Here is an 18,254-nt window from a genome sequence, read left to right as displayed (position 1 = left end):
TGAGAAGCACATATCCATGCATTCAGGTTGCAGCGGATAAAAACAACTGTGTTAAAGATTAATCCCCATCCCCGGGTTCATTTGCATATAATGAAGCAGTGTGATTCAACAGTGACAATCCTGCACAGATATCAGATTGACCCTATACAGGCTGCGAGATAAAGGCCCATTTCACAGGTAACACTAAGGATGGGTACACACCAGACATTTACAGTCATACAGGGTGTGTGTGTGTGTGTGTGTGTGTCTCAGGCCTGAAGACCAAATACAGCTCTCTGTCTAGACCTCAGGATGGTCTAGAGCAGGCATGCCAACTCTCTAGAGACTGCAATCTACTCCCAGTATAAAAAACTGGCAGTGATCTACCCACTGTCATCGACCATAGTTGTGGAGCTATTTTATGGGGGGAGTGAGCAGAGCTGTTGAGCTTTTTTGGGGAAGGATTGAGCAGAGTTGTTGAGCTGTTTTTAGGAGGGGATGACAAGAGTTCTTGAGCTTCTTTTCGGGACTGGGGCAAGAGTTATTCAGCTTACCCGCCCTTTCACCAGTGACAGTGATGGGACACAGTGGCGTAGCGTGGGTTGTCAGCACCCGGGGCAAGGCAAGTAATTTGCGCCCCCTAACCCGTGGATTTGCGCCCCCTAACCCTAACCCCCAGATGTTGCACCCGGTGCGGCTGGCCCCCCCTGCACCCCCATGCTACGCCACTGATGGGACATAGTGCAGGAGGTGGGGCGGGGCGCGATTGACCAGGAGCACCAGGGCAATCTACCTGTCAATCACGGTCCACGGTTGGACATTGCTGGTCTAGCGCCACACCCCTCAGTGGCGCTGATCTGCACCCCCCTTGAGTGCTTCTGCCAGACTGGAATATACCCTTGCACTCAGTGGTGGCCTTTGGACTTTCAGATTCCGGCAGGTGTTCTGTGTGACACCAAAATTTGGCACCCCGGCCTCTTGTGCCTTCTGCTCCAAGTCACTGTTGCAGCACCCTCTTGACTCGGCACCCAGTGTGGTTGAACCAGTCATACTCCCCTAAAATCCGCACCTACTTTGATATTGGGTGTGTTTGCCTGGAAAGAGGAGTGTGTTGAGGATATGTAAAAAGCACTAGCCTACTGAGGAAAGGTGAAACGTCCTTTTGTTGCTCCTCCCACTTTTGCCTCTGGCTTCATTCATGTGGCCCGCTGAAAGCTGTCCAGAACAGAATGTGGCCCTCACTCTCTATAACTAGCTACACATCCCTGGGTAAGGCCTCCTGCTGCCGCCACTTGAAGAATTACTGCTTTACATGTAAGTTAAGGTTTTAATCTATTTATATTAACAAAAAATCTTATTAATCTGTCCTGTTCTGTGGGAAATGGGGAGTTAAAAACAAAACCACCTTAAACAAGCCTGAGAAAGCAGCAAACTCATCAAATCCAAGGACATTTAAAGCCAGATGGTGTTTTAGACACAAACTATCAAGGGGGCATAGAAACGGCACGATAAAGAGTTGCTTCTGTTTGCATCCAAGCAGTGTGTGTTCCTGGACGGGAGGGTGGGGGGTTGATAGTGTGTATGGGGGGGGGGAGGGAATAAGCAGATTGCTTTAATTGCAGGGACAAACTCTTGTAAGCTTAAAAAGAAACATTGAGTAACACTGACTGATCTGTGAGAAGAGATTTATGTAAACTGCACCTAAACCACAAGTCACATGGCCTTGTTCTCCTCTCCCCCTCCACCCTGTTCGTGTGTTTGCTACTTTTGCTCACAACTGAGGTTATGTTTTTAGTTTGCTTCCTTCCTCAGTCGCGCAAGGTTCCTTAAGCAATGCTAGCCTGTGAATGACTTCCAGTTGAATTCAAGATGTCCTTAAAGAGGCTCATTCACCAGAACCACAACGCCAACTGTGTGGGCTCAGTTTACACCCCATACTTGGATCCAATTGGTAACCCACCACTGGACAACAAAAGAAGCCAGGCATTCACAAATTCAATAGACACGTTGTCTAGGGACTACAAGCAGGTATGTTGTATTATTATTATTATTATTATTATTATTATTATTATTATTATTATTATTATATTTCTTACTCGGATTTCACCATGAGGGTGGGTTACAACAATTTAAAAAGAAAGTTAAAAGCAGTTAAGTGTTCAAAAGAATTTTAAAACCAGTTAAACCAAGTTACAGTCAAGAGAATGGGGTGGGAAATATATCTATCAGAGGTAACAAGGATAAAGAGGGTTGCTTTCAGCACACCACAGAATTTTTCTTATGCCTCACATTTCTGTTGCTGCTCTTGTTCATTCATTTCCAAGTTGGGCTAATGGGAAATAATGATGCAGACAACTTGTTGGGTAGATTCAGGGCTGGTCACCCCCACCCCATTCCTGATGTAGACCTTCATTCACCCCTTCTTCCCTGGTGGAAAGGAGAGCACCATTTTGTGGTTTGCCTCAAGTGCCAAAATGTCTTGGGCCAGCCCTGAACTGTCTATTGCAGGCATCCCCAAACTCGGCCCACCAGCTGTTTTGGGACTACAATCCCCATCATTCCTGACCACTGGGTCCTGTTAGCTAGGGATGATGGGAGTTGTAGTCCCAAAACAGCTGGAGGGCTGAGTTTGGGGGTACCTGGTCTATCACTTTTAGAGTTGCAATCTTTTAACAGTCCTAGATGCTGTATCCACCTGAATCACAGAAATTTAGCAGGTGAGGCTTTCCCACCATTTCTCTGTGCCACAGAAATCTACACCTGTTCAATTTCCATGTCTTAGACTACTGTTTTAGGGCTGGTCTGCCCATTAGGCAGGGGGAGGCAGCTGCCCCAGAGGCTCAGCCAGCTGATTTGGAGCTTTGCGACTAGGAAACAAAGGGTTATCTTTTTAATTCTACTGTGTGGGAGAGGTGCTTGTAAGATTTTCTTCCTTGGATGCCAAAACAACTTGAGTACTAATATTAGGAAAGGAGGTTGACTTGGAAAGGAGGCTGCCATGTGGCGTTTCTCCTCAGGCCCTGGGCACAGAAGCAGGAACTAGGATTGGCACAGGCAATCCCAGTTGATTCAAAGGGATTGTGGCCAGGCATGGTCTGAAGTGCTTGCTTGTGCTGTGCTGTGGTTAAATCTTGAAAGAAACCATAGGCATGGGCTTTGGGCACAAGATCAATTCACTGTTCAAGCCACCTCTGTCAATAAGTTCCTTGGCTGCTTGCTAAATTGACTAAGGACTGCTCTCAGTTGACAAATGTGCTGAGATGGATTATATTTTTAATCAAGAGAGGCTCTTGCTTTCCACTTTTGGGAGCTGAAATTTGTTCCCTCAAGTGTAAATCATTTAACTTCAGGCAATGGTGATGACTGGGTTGTTGGTGCCTCCGAGTCAGGGCTGGCCCTAGGTATTTTGGCACATTACCCAAAGCCAGTCAAGTTATTTTGGCACCTGAGGAAGAAAATCCCATAAGCTCCTTTCCCCCTTCCCTGGAAGTAAACGCGTTGTTGTTGTTGTTGATGTTGTATCAAATGGTGCCTTTGCCCTAGCAGTACACTTTCACTAGCACAAGACGAGACACCCCATTTTCCCTTGATCCCTTCTACCAATAGCACCCTCTATGGCATACCCCATTCTGTTTCAGAGGGTCCGCTATTCTTCAGAAGCAGATACTGCAAAACAGGAAGAGCTGTACTGGGTAGGAGGACTCTTTGAAAATCCAGTGCCCTGCCTTGAGCAAGCACAGCCACTTCTGTTAGTGAAGAGTCACAACTGAAAGGCAACCCACGACTTACAATTTATTCACTTTTATGACACCCAAAATCAGTTGCCTGGGGCAGCAGCTTCACTCTGCCTAATGGTAGGGCCAGCACTCTTTGGAGAGATGCCTTTATCAACAGCTAGTAGCCATGATATGTGCTTGAACCAGAGTCAGGATGCCACCCAACACCACCTGCTGGTGAGCAACCAGGAGAGAAGGGATATTTCCTTTTTGCCCCACTTGAGGGATTCCTGGAAATAGCTGGTTGACCACTGTAGGGTTTAGAATGCAGATGGGCCTTTGATCCAGGAGGGCCATTTTTAACGTTTGTGTGTTCCTAAGCTGGGGGAAATCAAGAGGGTGTAACCATCTTCACCATGCCCTGAATTTGAACTTTTGGAGTCACCTGCTTGGCCCTGTGCAAAGGACCTTGGACCAGGTGGACCTTATACGATCATAATTCTCATTATAAAAAAATTCCTTCCAGTAGCACCTTAAAGACCAACTAAGTTAGTTCTTGGTATGAGCTTTCGTGTGCATGCACACTTCTTCAGATACACATGTGCATGCACACGAAAGCTCATACCAAGAACTAACTTAGTTGGTCTTTAAGGTGCTACTGGAAGGAATTTTTTTATTTTGACTATGGCAGACCAACACGGCTACCTATCTGTAAATAATTCTCATTGGCAGTTTTGCATATGTAAAGCTTTCATCTAGCATTTTGTTTTCTAGACACAAATGAATTTCTAATGCAACACCCTCCCTTGTCTCTTCTGCTTCCAGCTTGCTTTAAGTAGGACAATCTCTTCAGGTGACTCTCTTGGCCCTCAAAGGTAATAAAGGCATTGCTTTCTCTCTCTAAATATTAGTTCATTACACTGCTACTAGAAATGCAATAATTGTGTGTAGAGGCCCAAGGCAGATACTGAAAGAGGAAGATGAAAGTGTGAAAAAACAAATAACTACAATGAAATCCGTGGGCTGGAGAGTTGTGGAAAGACTGAGCAATGCATACCCGCAGCCCATCCCTAAAGCCAGTAGCTAATGTAACCACCATTACATATTGCAGTGTGGCAGAGTATCATTAGAGAGTTAACCACCTTTGTATTTCTTCTTGAAATGAAAGGTGGTATATACTTTCTTTTGACAACAATGATATTGGGAATGGATTTGAAATCATTTCTCCAGTACACGGCTGGTCATTTCCCCTGTGCTACCAACTGGGTAGACAGAAGGCCAGAGTGCAGAGGAACTGGGACATCACTTTATATGTGACACGTTCCTTTCACTCAGTGGCCCAGACCACACAACCAAAATGGGAATCCAAATATAGGGACAGAAAGGATTCATGCATATAGTATTGTGAAGGGTGAAGCAATTAGGCGGTCATTTCACTATATGCCCAGCACAGAACTCAAAAGTGGGTTGAAATGATGCCATGCTGGAAAACATGGAGGTAAGCTGGGAGCTGGGAGGAAGGATGAATGGATGAGTCTGTTTCTCATCCATGTCACTCTGGGATGTGTTTGTGCAGAAGTCCATTCATGCCCATTTCTGCTACTTAAAAAAAAAAAAAATCAAATCTGCATGAAAATTTGTATTTTTGAATGTATTTCCCCCCTTTTAAAATGTATTTTATCCTAAACATTTTTATGTGCATTTCAGTACTTCATCTTTTTTGAAGCTGAAAATTGCATCGCAGAATTCAGGGAAGTGTGAAATCTGAAGCATAACTGTGTACAGTTCTGCTTGTTAAATCTGGGATGTGCAGATCTGGTCAGAAGATGAATTCCTCAAGTATCCTTGGCTGCAGGAGATGAGAGGCAATGGCACAATTGCTTCCTTTTATGCTCAGCTTTGCACACATCCAGTCGATCCACATTCTCACAGTGACCATTCGGTGATGTGTACAATAATGTACGTCCTGCAAACAATCCTGTCCACATGATCTTTGGAGATGTGGGGAGATTTTAGATTTTCATTGCACAGCACTTGTTAAGAACTACTGATGCTTATGATGTACAGCACATTTATTCTAAATTAAGCCTTAAACACGTTATTCCCTTCCAATGGGTTATTGACTTTGTGTGTATCTGTGTATCTCTCTCTCTCTGCAGAAAGTCAGTTAAAATCTTCAAAGAAGATAATGAAACATTTGGATTTGAAATTCAGGTGAGCCTTTAACAATATGAATGCAGGGAAATTAAAATGGGAGCTCTCAAACCATTCTGGAGTGCTGCTGCCATTATCAGGTTAGCCCAAGCACACTCATCCATGTAAGCAGGTGTGTGTGTGTGTGTGTGTGTGTGTGTGTGTGTGTGTGTGTGTACACACACTATGGGATACTTGGGCTCTCTCAAACCTGGAGCTGGTCCTGGCTTTTTTCCCTCAGCCAAACCTTCCACACAAAATTGTTGTGAGGATATAATGGGGAGAACCATGTATCCTGCTTAGAGGAAGGAGGGGACAAAAATGCAAACAAACGAAACAGAAGTGCTTCTTCACAGAAAGAGAATGTTTCACGGGGTGCTAAACTGCTCCTCATGGTTGTTACCCCATGTTGACTGGAATGGAGAGGTCTTTATTCCATGCTAAGCCAGCATTTCATAACTATGAAAGACCCAGTGTGGCCTACTGGTTAGAATGCTGAATTAGGACCTGGAAGAGAAGGGTTGAAATAGTCAGCTACTCTACCTCACTGGGTTGTTGTTGAGGATAAAATGGGGGCAGTGAAGAGCCATGTGTAGCACCTTGACTCCCATTGGAAGAAACTTGGGATATAATTGTTACAGCAACAACAGCTATTTACCATGCATAAGGAGGTGGGTCGGGCTTTCTGTGAGAGCTCAGAAGATCTCACAGCACGGAATGTCTCAGAGACGAATGAAAGAGGCCCCCGAGGCGTCTGAGCTCCTCTTCTTCCTTTCCCCTCACTTCCTTTTCCAGTGCTATATTGTGAGCAATATCTGTTGTGGGCATTTGACCATTGGAGAGGGGAGGTGGTGTTGCAGGGCCAGCCCTGCCATTAGGCGCATCAGGCAGCTGGTGTGGGGTGTCATGAAAGGACAGCAAATTGTTACTGTTCTATTTTTATTTCCAGGGAGGGGCAGAGATGCTTGTGAGATTTCCTGCTCAAGGTGCCAAAACCACTTGGTTGGCCGTGTCAGCAGCATTTGCTGCTCTGCCTCAGGCAGCAAAATGGCTTGAGCTAACCTTGGGAGGGGACACTGTTTAGTCATTTTGACAGGACCTGATTAGGGCCAAAACAGTTACTTTAGTTTTGCTTCACATACCCTTCACTTTGTTAGTTGCAGCCAATAGCTATGCCCAGGCAGGAAACCTAAGAAACATTGCTTTGCCTCTGACCAGATCCTTTATTGTAATTTTATGTTGTGAAGCACCCTGAGATCTACAGGTATAGGGTGATACACAAATTTAATAAATAATGATGATAATAAAAAATTTGTCCCCCTGTTCTGCTGGGTGCTTAATGAATTATTATACACACCTACTGTCAGACTGTCTTACAGTTGTGTAACACACCAGGGCCTTGGACACATACTTTCTTTAGTGGTGCCATATGAGCAATTTCTTCCTGATCTTCTTTAAATGTCTGGGAAGGAGAAGGACAGCCTTGTTGTTGGGTGGGAACAATGTTTGTTCTTGTTAGTTCCTCCCCTCTACTATTTATCTTTTAGAAAGAGGAAGCATTTGTTTCAGTGTTGCGTGGGAGAGTGAATGGGTGGGAGGATGCAGTTTGATGGGTACGTAAGCCAGTTTCAAGCCACAAGATAAACCTTTTCCTGTTCCCAACGCTGTGTTTCTGTTCACAGACTCTTCGATTGCAGCGCCACATCAGCCACTCCTTGGAAACTTGCACGTACATCTGCAAAGTTAAAGAAGGAAGCCCAGCCTCGCTTGCCGGACTCCAAAGTGGTAACTAGCCTTTCCCCCCCACCCTAAAGTTCACCCAAACAAAGTTCACTGCGGGGATGGGGTAAATATTCAGCCTGAGGACCACACTTCCTCACAGGCAAATTTCCAGGGGCCACATACCAGTAGTGTGTGTGTGTGTGTGTGTGTGTGGACATAGACACAGACACACCCACCCCTCTCGCCATGCATGTAAGCAAGAGGCACCAGAATTTAAGGATACATTCTAGTCAGATAAAATCACTACAAGATGGCACAGAGTGAAGTCAGTGAGCAGTTTGGCCTGGACCAGAGGAACCAACCTCTAGGGGCAGAGGGCCGCCCCCCCCCCAGTTGATGGGCACTGCCGTTCAAATGGTGTGCATGCACTGTATCAGGTGATTATGTGTGGCAGGGCTTACCTTTCCTCCCCCCCCCATATGTTATTCAAGTTGGCACCTCTGGCCTGGACAGAGTCTTGAGGCCTGGACATGGATGTGTGGACAGCCACAGTCAGACCCTGGGCCTGAGGTTTCCCACTCCTGGTTTACTGCTTCTCCCATTTGCTTTTTTTTTTTTTAGGATTCAGAGGGAACAATGAATACACAGTTCCTAATTATATTCGTTTTGGAATTATCACAGGTTATATTTTGACCAACATCAACGGAATGAGCACCGAAGGACTTGCTCATAAGCAAATGGTGGACTTGATCAAGTCATCAGGGAACTTTTTGAGGTAATCAAAAGCCCTTCTGCCCCCAAGAAGACAAAAAGGGTTTTCTCATGGTTTGTTATTGCTGCAGAGAAATGGCCAAGGCAGCAATGGGCACAGGCCACAAGAAACATTCCAGGATTCAGAACATTAGAGAGAGTATGCAGGCAGGCAGGCAGGCAGGCATTTGCCATCAAAAGCCATTGGTGCACTCAGGGCAGGACTTTGGGGCAAAGGTCCAGGGCCCCCCTCAGCAGAATGAGCAGGAGCCCAAATGCAGCAACAGAGCTGGCTTACCATAAATTGAGCTCAACTGAAAAAGGTGGTGTTTGTACAACCATTAAGTCCAGAATCTGAAACAGTATTCAATCTATTTAAGAAACTTACGGAGAACTCTTCGCATTGTGATCATAGAGGACTTTGCAACATTTTAAATAAAGCAGCATTACTTCAAACCATAAAACACAATTAAAATGACAACAGATTTAAATCAAAGCTGTGGGTACAGTAGAACAATCCAGATACATAAGAAAATTCAAAACTGCTTAAGCAAGCCCCTCCAAAGCCTGAGAGACCAAGCATTTTATTAACAAGGCAACAGAATTCCAACAATATTGTGGCCAGCCATACCTCCAGGAAGGAGGAATATTGTAGTCTGGGTGCCACTACAGAGAAGGCCCTCTTTCATGTCTCTTCACAGCAAAGTCTCAGAGCCTGAGTTGCCCGATAGTTGCAACACAGCCTAAAATTTGGCTGACATATGACAATCAATTAAGGTCTGTTACCCTATGGCTCCTTTGGGACATTTCAATGGGATAGAACTCAGAGGGGATGTAGGCTCCTCATCTTAATAAAAGTACAGCTATTTTCTCCTATGTCCCCTTCTCTTTCTCAACCCTGGAATATCTCTTTGCCCCCACTACTCAGGCACTATTATTTAATGGCATTTAATCAGAAATGGATTTCAAGTCCATTCACATTCTTAACCAGTAATACACGTTCTTTTGGATCAGGCAAGAATCAGTGATGACATGAGCCCAAGTTTGCCTCCTTATCCACTTGAGCTGCCAGAAGTTATTAAGCTTGTTTTTATTTTATTTTTTTATTTGTTGAATTTATATATCACCCTATACCTGGAGGTCTCGCGGGGGGGGGGGTGTCACAGAACAAAATCAAAATATAAAACATTGTTGTCCCAATAGCAATCTTGTCTGTCTCAAAAATCAAGTATGTAAATGATGTCTGCAAACGTTCATATTTGCCAGAGGCAAGTAACAAGGCATGGCTATAACCATTCTCCTTGTGAGCTTTAGCATGGCTTATATTTGGTATGGGAGAAGCAACCAAGACTAGTTGGAGCCACAGTCTAATGCAGGAAACGCATGCCTGACATTTTAACTTGCATTCATATTAGCAGTATGAAATTTTATTAATAGTGGTAATAATAATTAATAATAATAATAATAATAATAATAATAATAATAATAATAATAATACTTACTGTTTGCAGGTTAGATACTGTGAATGAGTCCTTTATAATGAAGCGGATGGAACTGGAAACTAAGCTGCGGTTCTTGAAGGTACTGATTCTATATAGAGGATAGAAAGCATCAGTTTTAACCTTTATGCAGAAACCACCTGAAGATACATTTGTTTATTTAGGGGCTTATATCTTTGATTTTCTTCACAAAGTGAACTCAGAGTGGTTCAGATAACAAACCATAATATGAGACATAAAAGCAAATTCAATATAAATATTCCCAAATCAATAAGAGCAAAAAAACAACATCTGCCATGCAAAGTAGCAACATTATAATCACAGCATCCAGGGAAACTACCCAGCCTTTTCTCTGTCCCACCTGAATCAGGAAAGCTAGCTGAAGGGCTAGGCAGGTGTTTGGAGGCAGTGATGAAATCCTTGAAAGATGGAGGTGTCATGTGTTCTAAGTTCTCAAGTCGAGAAAGTGAGAGGGGGCAGCCTAATGGGGTTGTCCTTCAAGATAACTCAGGAGCTTCAACTGGTCCAAAAGGCAGCAGTTGGAGTTACATTTAGAACTCATATAACCCTTGTTCTAAAACAGCTGCATTTGTTGCCAGCAGTTGGGTGATGTTAATTGCCCTCAGCCTAATTTAATGCAGGTGAGGGGAGCTCAGAGGAAGAACAAGAGGGGGGAAACATGGGGTGAGTTGGGAAAAATCTGAAATGGAGGTGGAGGAAACCCTTTGCTGGAGATTAGTTCAGATCTTTGATCCTATCCTTCCCCTGGCAACTGGGGGTGGGGAGGAGAAGAGGAGGAGGAGGAGGAGGAGGAAGAAGAGAGAGAGAGAGAGAGAGAGAGAGAGAGAGAGAGAGAGAGAGAGAGAATGAGGAAGGAGAAAGGGAAACAAAGGGGGAAATAATGGCCCCACCCACTTTACTCCAGCCCTGCCCACTGCTCCCAATGAATTACCCCCTTCCCCAAAGGTGGGGGTGGGGGAGAGGAGGAGGAAAGTTCCGGGGGGGGGGACCCATCTATCTCTGATGGCTATTACACTAATGCTAGCATAAATGAAGAGTAGAGCACCTGCCCTAGACACTATTTTTGGGGGACGAAGAAGACAGAAAATGGGCCTCAACGTAATGCCTCATTTCTTCAGTTATAAAAAGAACGCAAAATTATTAAATCTTCTATTGCCAGTTTTGACTCATTTTGCAATGTGATTAATGAGCAGCCAGCTTTTCCGCTAGCTGGAAAGGACTTAGTGCAGGCAGCAGCTCAAGCAGAATGGCATCCGTTCAGCTTTCCTTGGGCTCTGTGCCTGCAGCTTAAGCCAGGAAAGTACATTTCAGCCCCCGAACATTTATATTGGGAGAGGGCAGTCAGCAAGAATCATGTGATTCCACCTAGCTCCTGATGATTGGAAAGCAACGTAACTCCTTGTCTAATTCATGATAGAACAACGCCCAGTAGAAACAGTAGCCTTTTTCGGAGTTTCAGTTGCACAGATACTGAACCACCAAAGGAAAAAGCAGAATTGTGTCCACTGGCCTTGCTCCTCCTCCTCCACACTTTCAGTGGAAGGTCTGAACCTAGTGGAAAGTTGCACACATACCATTGTACATGCTCAGGCTCCTCTGCATTTAACTGGAGACCTGATCACGTAGGTTTCCTAGTCCCTTGAAGCACCTATGCATTTATAACTGAACATTCCCATCTCAGGAAATTAAACCATTATCCTTAACACAGAGGTCATGAATTCTTGTCCCTTATTCGGAATTAAACTTATTTCACCTTCCCTTCTACTCATTGGGCATGAAATCCTGGCAGGGACAGGGTTAAAGGTTTCTTTAGCTGCACAATGGGGCCTTCATCTTGATTAAGTCGTTAGCTGCTGTGAAATCCCCATAAATCATCACCACAACCATGCTGCCAATATCCAGCAGAGAATATGAGGGAAAGGTCCTTGCACTCTGCTGCTGTTCCACTCTAGTACAAAATCTTGAAACCGAAGGAGGAAACGTGGGAAGGCCACTGGCCCAGCCAAACTGCTTACATAACCCCAAAGCCACCACCTGAGCTTGACCTCCAGATGACACCAAATCCTGGGATGGTAGCAAGCGCCTTGATTAAAGCAGCTAAGAAGGCAAGGGATTCCTGCCATCCAGCCTAGAAAGAGCTAGCAAAATGTGCTTGAACCGCAGAGCCAAACTTTTTCATTGCTCCGATTAAGGAGAGAGCACAGTGGCTGATTATTATGAAGCCTGGCAAACTAGGAAGAATGCTGTCTTGTCACTTATCCAAAACTTGGATAAACTCCCTGATGATGATCTTTCTCTCTCTTGGAAGGAAAGCTTTAGGAATCGCACTGGGATTTAAGGAAAGGAATTGGAGTTTAAAGGAAGTGTAATACATACATTTGCAGTAATCTATGATACACAGTACAGAATGTCACTGCTCAGCTGTTCTAGGGGAAAGTGAGATGGGATTATGTGTCCCAATAAGAACATAAGGAGATCCTTTTGGATAAGACCAAAGACCCACCTAGTCCAATTTCCTGGTCATTTCTCTTAGATTCTGATATTTCCCTTGGGCGTTTTTCAACTCCCCAGGTGTGTGACCAGTAAATTTTGAAATCTGAATACCCAAAGTCCATCATGACCCCCCCACCAACAACAACTTGGATATGCATTATTCCCTCCCTCCTCAAAAACCACCATTCACTTTAATTAATGTCCAACTGACTCCAATGCCCGGGGGGGGGGGGATTTGAAATCCTGATTTTAAAAAACAACAACAGGAAAGAGGCAACATGAGAAAGAGGGATAAAACACTAAACTGCATTTAACAACAAATACAAATCCCTCAGACACAACTGGACCAATTCAGAGAAAATCACTGGACACGTTTGTCACAATCACAATGGGGGCTCGAGTGTATAACCGAGCTACCTTATAAAGTGTTGTGCCCCAAATTGCAGTGATCTCTGCTTGCCTTTTATACAGAAAACCCTGCAAGAAAAATTGCTGGAGTTCCAGTCACTGTGCTTACGAGAACACCACCTTGCTAATGGTAAGGCTGAATTTCCTATGATAGAAAATAAGAATGCATAACCACCCCAGTTTCCTCTGCAAAAATGATGTGAACACCAGTGAGTCAATGAGTTTCCTGAGTTTCAGATTTTGGTTTGCCTTTGTTCTCTCCTGCAGATAAAAGGTTTGGGAGAAGCTGTATAGAAGAACACCGCCCATAGCATAAATAGCCATGATAAGTCTTCAGTTCCCCCAAAGAATTATGGGAGCTGCAGTTTGCTAAGTGTGCTGAGAGTTGTTAGGCAGCCCCTGCTCCCTTCTCAGAGCTACAATTCCCAGAATTCCCTGTGAACCACTTTGGGAACTGTAGCTCTGAGGGAAATAGGGGTCTCATACCAACTCTTAGCACCTTTATCAAGCTACAGCTCCCAGAACTCTTCGTTGGAAGCTATTACTGTTTAAATTCATATGATAATACTTTAAATATATGGTGTGAATGTGGCCATATGACACTGACTGTACACCTCTGGCTGGTATTAAAACATTTGCCTGAATTGTGCATACAGTAGAGTGAGATGAGCGCACAACCCTAGAGTCTGTCAAGACTGGCCCATACGGGCAGGGGTACCTTTACATTTAGTCTTTATGGGATGCGGGTGACGCTATGGGTAAAACCTCAGCGCCTAGGACTTGCCGATCGCATGGTCGGCGGTTTGAAGCCCCACGGCGGGGTGCGCTCTCGTCGTTTGGTCCCAGCGCCTGCCAACCTAGCAGTTCGAAACCACCCCCGGGTGCAAGTAGATAAATAAGGACCGCTTACCAGCGGGAAGGTAAACAGCGTTCCGTGTGCTGCGCTGGCTTGCCAGATGCAGCTTGTCACGCTGGCCACGTGACCCGGAAGTGTCTGCGGACAGCGCTGGCTCCCGGCCTATAGAGTGAGATGAGCGCACAACCCTAGAGTATGTCAAGACTGGCCTATACGGGCAGGGGTATATTTACCTTTACCTTTAGTCTTTAGCATGAAGTTTCTGCTTTTAGGAAATTGCATTTTGAACACTGCATACGAAGCTTTTCACCTTGCTGATCCAGCTAATTTGTTTTTAATGGTATTTGTTTTATTGATTTACCTTTACGTTTTATTTCTTATTGTTGCTATTTTGTTTCTAATCTGCATTGTAGACTGCCTGGGCGGTAGATATTTTTGAAGGGCAGTTTATAAATGCCTTAAATATACATACATGATTTTTGTATCCACTTGTATTGATTTTTCAAGGATGCTGTGAGCTACACTGGAGAAAGCAGAATTCCCCAGAGCCTTAATAAACAGCCTTTACTTATTATTTATTTAATTTCTATACCGCCCTTCATCTGAGGATCACAGGGCAGATTACAGTATAAAAACGCAATATTATTTGTAGTATGTGATACAAGTGTAATCAGATGTTGTCCCCAAAATAGAAGGTCACATGAATTAGGCTCATCTCTAAACTGAAGGTAGACAGGAGATCTGGGACCTCCACAGAGACCTGGAAACAACAAAGAGTTTAAGTGATGTAGGTTAGGGAGAGAGAGATGGTGACTGGTCCAGCACCAGCCCACTGAGTTCCATTGCTGGGTAGAGATTTAAATCCAATTCTTGCCAGCCCTAGTTTGATGCTCTTAGTGCAGTGGCTGGTAACCTGTGGCCCTCCAGATACTGTTTGACTGCAGCTCACCTGATCTCTGACCATTGGCCATGTTGACCGGGGCTGATGAGAGTTGGTGTCCCACACCATTTGAAGGGTCATCAGTTTGCCATCGCTGCTCTGACCATTATACTAACACCAGCTCTCAGGCCGGCTAAGTAAAAAATAGAATTTAACATTTGTATAGCATAGCATAGGGGTGAGGAACATTCCCCTTCTGAGCAACCTTCCAAAGGTTGGCAGGGCCAAATGTGGAGCCACTGTGGTGTGTCAGGGTTTGAATCCTCACTCAGCTATGGGTGACCTTGGGCCAGTCACAGTCTCTCAGCTTAACCTACCTCACAGGGTTGTTGTGAGGAGAAAATGGGGAGAACCACAGAGCTCCTGAGAGGAAAAGGTGGTATATAAATGTAAGAAAGGAGGAGAAGAGCAATGAGGGTGAACACCTCTGTAGAGTTGGCTAGCTCCTCTATGCATGCTCACACACCCCAAGCAAGCAAGAGGCATCATCAGAGTTCAATTACACTTTCTAGTCAGACAAAAACACTTGGGGTGTGAAGAATAGAATAGAATAGAATAGAATAGAATAGAATTTATTATTTATACCCCGCCCATCTGGCTGGGTTTCCCCAGCCACTCTGGGCAGCATCCAACAAAGCATTAAAATACAGTAGTCTGTTAAAACATTAAAAGCTTCCCTAAAGAGGGCTGCCTTCTGATGTCTTCTAAAAATCTGGTAGTTGTTCTTCTCTTTGACATCTGGTGGGAGGGCGAATAGGGGTTAGAGTTCCAAGAGAGGCCAGAGAGACTTGGAGGGCCACATTTGGCCCCTGGACCTGAGTTTCCCCATTCCTACCATAGTTTTTTTGAGGACTCAAAGAATTTATCATGCATTTTTTTGTTGTAATCCTTACAGCGACTCTGCAAGGTTGTTATTATTATTATTATTCTTCCCCTTTCTGCAGATGACAGAGAGACTTGCCTAAGGCTCCCTGATAAGTTCATGGCAGATACAATTCATAGCTCAGTCTCGCCTACCACTACACTGCACCAGCTTCCACATTCACACAATGTGCACCAGTTAGAATGCAGAAGTGAAACACACACACACAAACACACACACACCCCGCCCACTGGGGTGCTTATCGTGTCATATTAGAGCTAGCAATGGGTGGATCTGTCAATTTCGGTTTCAGTCAATTTTGCATTTCCCTCCCCAACCTTAATTTCATATCGCCACATTTCTGCACCAGTTTGCAATTTTTTAAAAAAGAAAAAGTCCTAATGGAACTTCATCAGCATTTTAGTCCCGTTTCTCCTAATCTGCATAACTGTATGCAAAATTGCCTTACACATTTTTGCAAAGCAATTCCCCCCACCCCCAAATAATAAGTTCAATTTTGTATGTCATTTTCAGTAATATATGCATCTAATGCACACTTTACCACAGTGTATGGATTTTTGTACACCTTACTTGGCTGGAAAACTGCATTGCAAAATTCAGGAAAGTGTGAATTTTGAAAGATAGCTGTGTTTTGGTTCTCATGTTTCAGAGAGTGTGAATTAGGAAGGATCACCTTTAAACGAAAACTGAATGTAATTTCTCCCCCATTCCAAAGTGAGAGCTCCAATTATATTTCAGCAAGATCAGTACATTTAGTACCATGGAACCTCGGGTTATGTACTGTCCTCCTTATGAACGCTTTGGGTTACGAGCTCCACTAACCTGGAAGTAGGTGTTCCGGGTAGCAAACTTTGCCCCAGGATGCGAGTGGAAGTCACATGCTGGTGGCGTGGTGGCAGGAGGCCCCATTAGCAAAAGCGTGCCTCAGGTTAAGAATGGTTTCGGGTTAAGAACGAACCTCCAGAACGAATCAAGTTCATAAACAGAGGTACCACTGTATATTATTCCAGCTTGTGCATTTTGAGGTAATTAATGCATGTTCTCTTCTGTCTCTTTCCTAGGGGAAATGCGCTCACCACTTGAATTTGTGGGACTGGAAGAATCTAACTTATTTGGTGATTACGCTCGATCAGGGTCAGCTTTGGCAAACAAACCCCGATTTCCCAGCGAAAGCAGCTGTTTAAGCCGCCTGAGCTCAATGACTGTGGACAGTGAGGACAGCTTCTACCAAGCCTACGATTCGGAGGATCCTGCTAGTGGGACTTTTAGCCGGCAGTCAAGCACAGAAGACGACTGCTTCCTCTCGAGGGACAGTGATGTTGCCTTTGTGAAGAGTTCGCTGAGAAGGCACAGAAGCATCAGTGTGACGAGCAGTGGGTCAGCATCTCCCTCTTGGGATGGAAGCAACGTCTCAAACATATTTGGGACTCTCCCGCGGAAAAGCCGGAAGGGAAGTGTTCGGAAGAGGCTGCTGAAATTCATCCCTGGACTCTACCGAGCTGTAGAAGAGGAAGAAAGTCGTGTCTGACGACTTGAAGTGGGCTAGGTACTGCATCCTTCAGTGAATATCTGGGCAACAACCTGTAGCTTTCAAACAGAAGTGCAGGTCCTACGTCAGGGACAAAATACAATTCCCATCATCCCTGATCATTGGCCATGCTGGCAGAGGCTGATGGGAACTGGAGTCCAACAACATCTAAAGGCCAAAGATTCCCCCATCCCTAATGTTGTGCCTGCACTTCATTCAGTGAAAAGTCAATGGAGGTGAAGGGAACACTTGAGACTGAGAGACTTGTTTCCCCCTGAAATAGTTTCAAGACATCCCCATTGATATTATATATGTATACATGGCATTTGGGGGTGAAGGGCAGGAGGGTGGATGGCTGTTTTCAAATGACATTCGTACATTGTGGGTCAGACATGGCAACTGCTAGGAACTAAGTGTCATGATGGTCCTTTCCCAAGTCTTACTAGTTGCTAACAAGAAAATTAGACATATTTATGATCTAAGTAATCAAACAAAGGCCCATTCACAAGTTTGGCTCTACCAGCACATTCCCTTCACACAGCTATTAAGGGTTCGCAGCTGTCCATGCTTGTTTTCTTGTCCTTTTCTGATCACAGGGAAAAAGTAACCCATGAACCAGAAGTATATGTGTGTACTGGTTTGCAGGAGTACAGCAATTCCTGTGATTTGAGGAGCCTTAGGAAGCAAAGCAAATCTATTATAAGCGTGAGAATTGATGAAATCTTTTGAACCAGCATACAAGTATATTTAGTATTATTTCTTGCATGTATGTGCAAAGAAGATTTGGCAACATTAATGACCTGGGTTCATAGAGCTATAGCCTTCAGATGTAACTACACTGCCTGTTCCTGTTCTTTAATGTACGGTGTGTGTTCCAGAAGAAAAAAAGACCAAGTGCTTTAATACAGCCCCCCCTTTTGTAAATATAGTTCAAATTGCATTTCATGTGTATATATTTGAATATCAGTTTTGAAGAATGAAGTGGTTGATATTAGCTTTTCAACAAGCAAACTGAAAGGTGGTCACCAAATGGTAAATATTGGGATATGGACATCAGAAGTTGTTCCAGGGGCAGGGGGTGGGAGGGGTTAAAAACTCAAACATGCTAAAAAACATAAAATACTAAATTTTCAAGGTCCACATTGGGGGGGAAATGGAGTTTTGAGATTCTGATTTCTAAGTGGCTGGTTTTAAAAAGGCATGCATAGCTCCACCTCTGGAGTTGAATACGTCTGGTCATGGCCTATACCTAGATGACAAATGTCC

The 18,254-nt window shown here is 44.3% G+C and overlaps 1 protein-coding gene and 1 long non-coding RNA gene across 2 annotated transcripts in view; one reads left to right on the top strand and one right to left on the bottom strand.

Annotated features, from left to right (window-relative positions):
* The first annotated feature begins 1,270 nt into the window (after positions 1 to 1,270).
* CYTIP (cytohesin 1 interacting protein) lies at positions 1,271 to 17,965 on the top strand. The gene is made up of 9 exons (XM_082199337.1): positions 1,271 to 1,293; positions 1,792 to 2,007; positions 4,521 to 4,570; positions 5,855 to 5,909; positions 7,571 to 7,673; positions 8,292 to 8,385; positions 9,872 to 9,941; positions 12,845 to 12,911; positions 16,522 to 17,965. The coding sequence occupies exons 2-9, from the start codon at positions 1,849 to 1,851 to the stop codon at positions 16,986 to 16,988; spliced, it is 1,065 nt and encodes a 354-aa protein (XP_082055463.1). The 5' UTR covers positions 1,271 to 1,293; positions 1,792 to 1,848; the 3' UTR covers positions 16,989 to 17,965.
* LOC309519347 overlaps positions 9,862 to 18,254 on the bottom strand; it is a 28,859-nt gene continuing 20,466 nt past the window's right edge. The window contains exon 3 of the long non-coding RNA XR_014213812.1: positions 9,862 to 9,950. This is a non-coding gene — a long non-coding RNA (uncharacterized lncRNA). The remainder of the gene's footprint in view (positions 9,951 to 18,254) is intronic.

The sequence above is a fragment of the Podarcis vaucheri genome (genome assembly GCF_965113315.1).
Source record: "Podarcis vaucheri genome assembly, chromosome: 1".
Lineage (NCBI taxonomy): Eukaryota > Metazoa > Chordata > Lepidosauria > Squamata > Lacertidae > Podarcis > Podarcis vaucheri.
This window is presented reverse-complemented; position numbering and strand designations above follow the sequence as displayed.

What these genes read in the sequence shown, in the direction of transcription:
- CYTIP (XM_082199337.1), top strand. Translation starts at nt 1,849, where the DNA reads ATGTCCTTAAAGAGGCTCATTCACCAGAACCACAACGCCAACTGTGTG. An exon ending in GCTTGCCGGACTCCAAAGTG is followed by an intron (nt 7,674 to 8,291) that starts GTAACTAGCCTT and finishes GAATTATCACAG; the next exon opens with GTTATATTTTGACCAACATC. An exon ending in AGAACACCACCTTGCTAATG is followed by an intron (nt 12,912 to 16,521) that starts GTAAGGCTGAAT and finishes TCTCTTTCCTAG; the next exon opens with GGGAAATGCGCTCACCACTT.